The 2,893-nt window shown below is 34.8% G+C and overlaps 1 protein-coding gene across 1 annotated transcript in view; it reads right to left on the reverse strand.

Annotated features, from left to right (window-relative positions):
- The window catches only part of LOC104075430 (tetratricopeptide repeat protein 21B-like), a gene marked incomplete at both ends in the record, with an annotated part of 14,498 nt that extends 12,688 nt beyond the window's left edge, over window positions 1–1,810 (reverse strand). Inside the window, one exon of the mRNA XM_009575932.1 lies at window positions 1,704–1,810. Within this exon, the coding sequence (XP_009574227.1) occupies window positions 1,704–1,810 (107 nt within the window). The remainder of the gene's footprint in view (window positions 1–1,703) is intronic.
- Between the last annotated feature and the right edge of the window lie 1,083 nt (window positions 1,811–2,893).

Here is a 2,893-nt window from a genome sequence, read left to right on the forward strand (position 1 = left end):
CCTTAGTCTCCAAGCTAACTTCCTACATCAAAAATATTCAATAGAAGTGTTACATGCCTTCTTCCTTTTTTTTCTTTTCTTAAAATTAAGCTTTTGATAAGGTGTATAAGCAAGACCTCAAAGGCCAAAACCCAGAAGGTGTATGTACTTAACTCCTTTATTAAGCACAGAAAACCAGGGAGAAACAGAAAAAAAAAAAATCCTTCAAATTTTATTTTCTGAGGTCCTTCATTTAGGGAGTGATTAAGAAAAGTCTGGCAGAAGCACAGAGGTAGAGCTCTTTGTTAATAGCAGATGCCCCAAAAAAGGGCAGATAAGGAGATTGCTATGCCCAATTCTGATTATGCCTGATCAGTTTTCTTTGATTTCAACTGGAATTCTAGTCAATTAACACACAAAACATTCCCTCTCTCTGCTCAAACAGTTTTGTAACTACCTTTAACATTGAAATAAAATCTCAGAACAGCTGCTTCGCTCATTTAAAAGTTAACAAGTTGAAGAGAAGGAAGCATTAATATTATTCTGCTTCTTCTCATCCCCTACCATTTTGCCTACCAGGGAAGGAGAATTAAAACAAAGTAAAATCTGGGGGAACTTCTAACATCACTCTGAAAACCAAGGGAAGAAACCTGTTTAAGAAGAGGCAGTAACATGACTAAGCAGTTAGTCCTGCTGTAATCATCAAAATACAGGTGGTTTTGTGTAAATGAACATGGCAGCAAAAGGAGAAGGAGCAGGAAAACATTTCAAAGACAATAGGTACAACGAAAGACAGTTTTGAGGGCAGTAACAAAAACAACAACGAAAGAAAAGGGGAAAGAGACAAACACAAAGTTTTTGAACCATGATTCAGTAAGAAACCTGAAAGAACTGAAGTATAGAAACGAGTAAGAGAAGTAGACTGCTTTGGGGAAAATTTACTAAAGGAGAATGGGGGGGGGAAGTCAATTTTGAGAAAGAAAAAAGTACATTATAAGGAAAAAAGTAGTAAGAATTTAACAACAGATTAAATAGCAATATCAGGAGGATTTTAACTCTTATGCACAGCTATCTTTCCAACCAATCTACATAATTTACTGTTCTTGCTGGTCAGAAGATGCTTACTGTTTCTGTAACAGAGTGGAGGTATAACGGAAGAGAATGTACTGACCCAACCTCTTGCTCAACCTTTGTGTTGAGAAAGCTTCTTCTAAATGAATTAAATTATCTCTAGCTTCCAACTTGGTTCTTTCAAGCCTCAGTCTGTGTGATTAACATTCAACTCCAGAATGAACAGATCTTACTATTGTTATTTAAAATAAACAGCGGTACAACAAAATGACAGGTAGCCATTGAAAGCTGTTCCAGATTGTTCTATGAGTGGTATTCAATGCTGAGCTAAAGATATGTAACCTAGCTGTCCCCACAGCCAATTCTGTTTTCACCTGCTCTGTTAAAACTATGCTCCACACACAAATGAAGGCTTCCAGTAAAAGCCTCCATTCTGATCTAAAATTCAGATAATACTGCTCACAAAAAGCTTAGACTTTATAACCACTTATGTTGTTTACATTTCACAACAGTCACTGGTGCTTTATCCCTGCTACATATGCACTTTCCTCATCGATAAAAATATTATGGTTAGAATCTGGGATAAAAGTGAAACCAGGGATAAAAGTGAGGACATTGCAAGCTTTCACAGGTTTTTTTGTTTTCCCCTTTACCTGTTGTAATGAAACAATAGCTTCATCAATCTTCTCCATTTTGCTGTAAATTTTTGCCAGAAGCACCTGGTAACGTCCATCTTCCATCAGAGAAGACAATTCATTAACTATGAGAATTAAACAAACATGATTCTTGTAAGAACTGATCCTGGTAAAGTAAAAGAAAGGTGAAGCTCTCTACATACTCCAGGCAAGAGCTTGAGTGAACAGTCCACAGCTTGATTTTATGTATTTAGGATTGTGATTTGACTCAGTGTGTTGTTAGTGGGCAGAGTAAACATTACAACCTATAAACAGAGTGAGATTTAAAGCCAAAGACTTTGAAAGATGCAAAAGGAGTACAAAAAAATTTGACTGTTTAGTCTATTTGCATTCTCAGAAATATGAGAGAAAAGCTTTTGATTTAAGTGGACAGGAAATAAAGCCCCTCCTGACATTTCTTTTCTAAATCCTCTTCAAAGTCCATGAAAAAAATGTCTAAATTGATTCAATGAGTGCTACTGTACACCCAAAAAGCATAAGATGGTTTGATGAAATTTCTAGTCAGGCCTTAAACCACCTTTCTTTTGCTAGAGTCTGGAACAGACATGAATACAAACAGTTATTTTAACTAAATATTTCAGTATCTACTCAAAAAGCAGCAAGCTACTTTTGAATAATGGTTAAAATATATACGCATAAAATAGTATCGGAAGAATACAAGTTCTCCCTGGCTTATATTCATCTTAATCTATTGACAAAGTGGTATTTTGAGCACAGTTGCACATTAAAATGTAAAACCCCCAAAATCCATGTTTTATCCTTATTAAAATTAAAAAAAATAAAAGTAAGTATATTGAGCTATACTCAATTAGCAAACTGTCTTCAAAGTGCTGTAATTGTGACATGCTATTCTAAATCAGAGATTAGGCCATGTAGCCAACCATGTAAGATCATTTCCTCCAGTACATTTCCTGTATTTCATTTTTCTTTCACAAATGAAAGATATTTTAGCATTTCTAAAAAAAGATATTAAACTGTTCAATAATTTTCACAATCAGCTGACGTGATACACTTTTTTTTCATGTAAAGAATGGGTGTATATCGAAGATGTACAAACAGGATATTGGTTTATGTACTTTTTGCTTCATTGTAAGATGGAAGAGAAGATTTTAAAGTACATGGGGCAAACTGTATTTACTGCTAATTTA

Source organism: Fulmarus glacialis, unplaced genomic scaffold (genome assembly GCF_000690835.1).
Source record: "Fulmarus glacialis isolate BGI_N327 unplaced genomic scaffold, ASM69083v1 scaffold44864, whole genome shotgun sequence".
NCBI lineage: Eukaryota > Metazoa > Chordata > Aves > Procellariiformes > Procellariidae > Fulmarus > Fulmarus glacialis.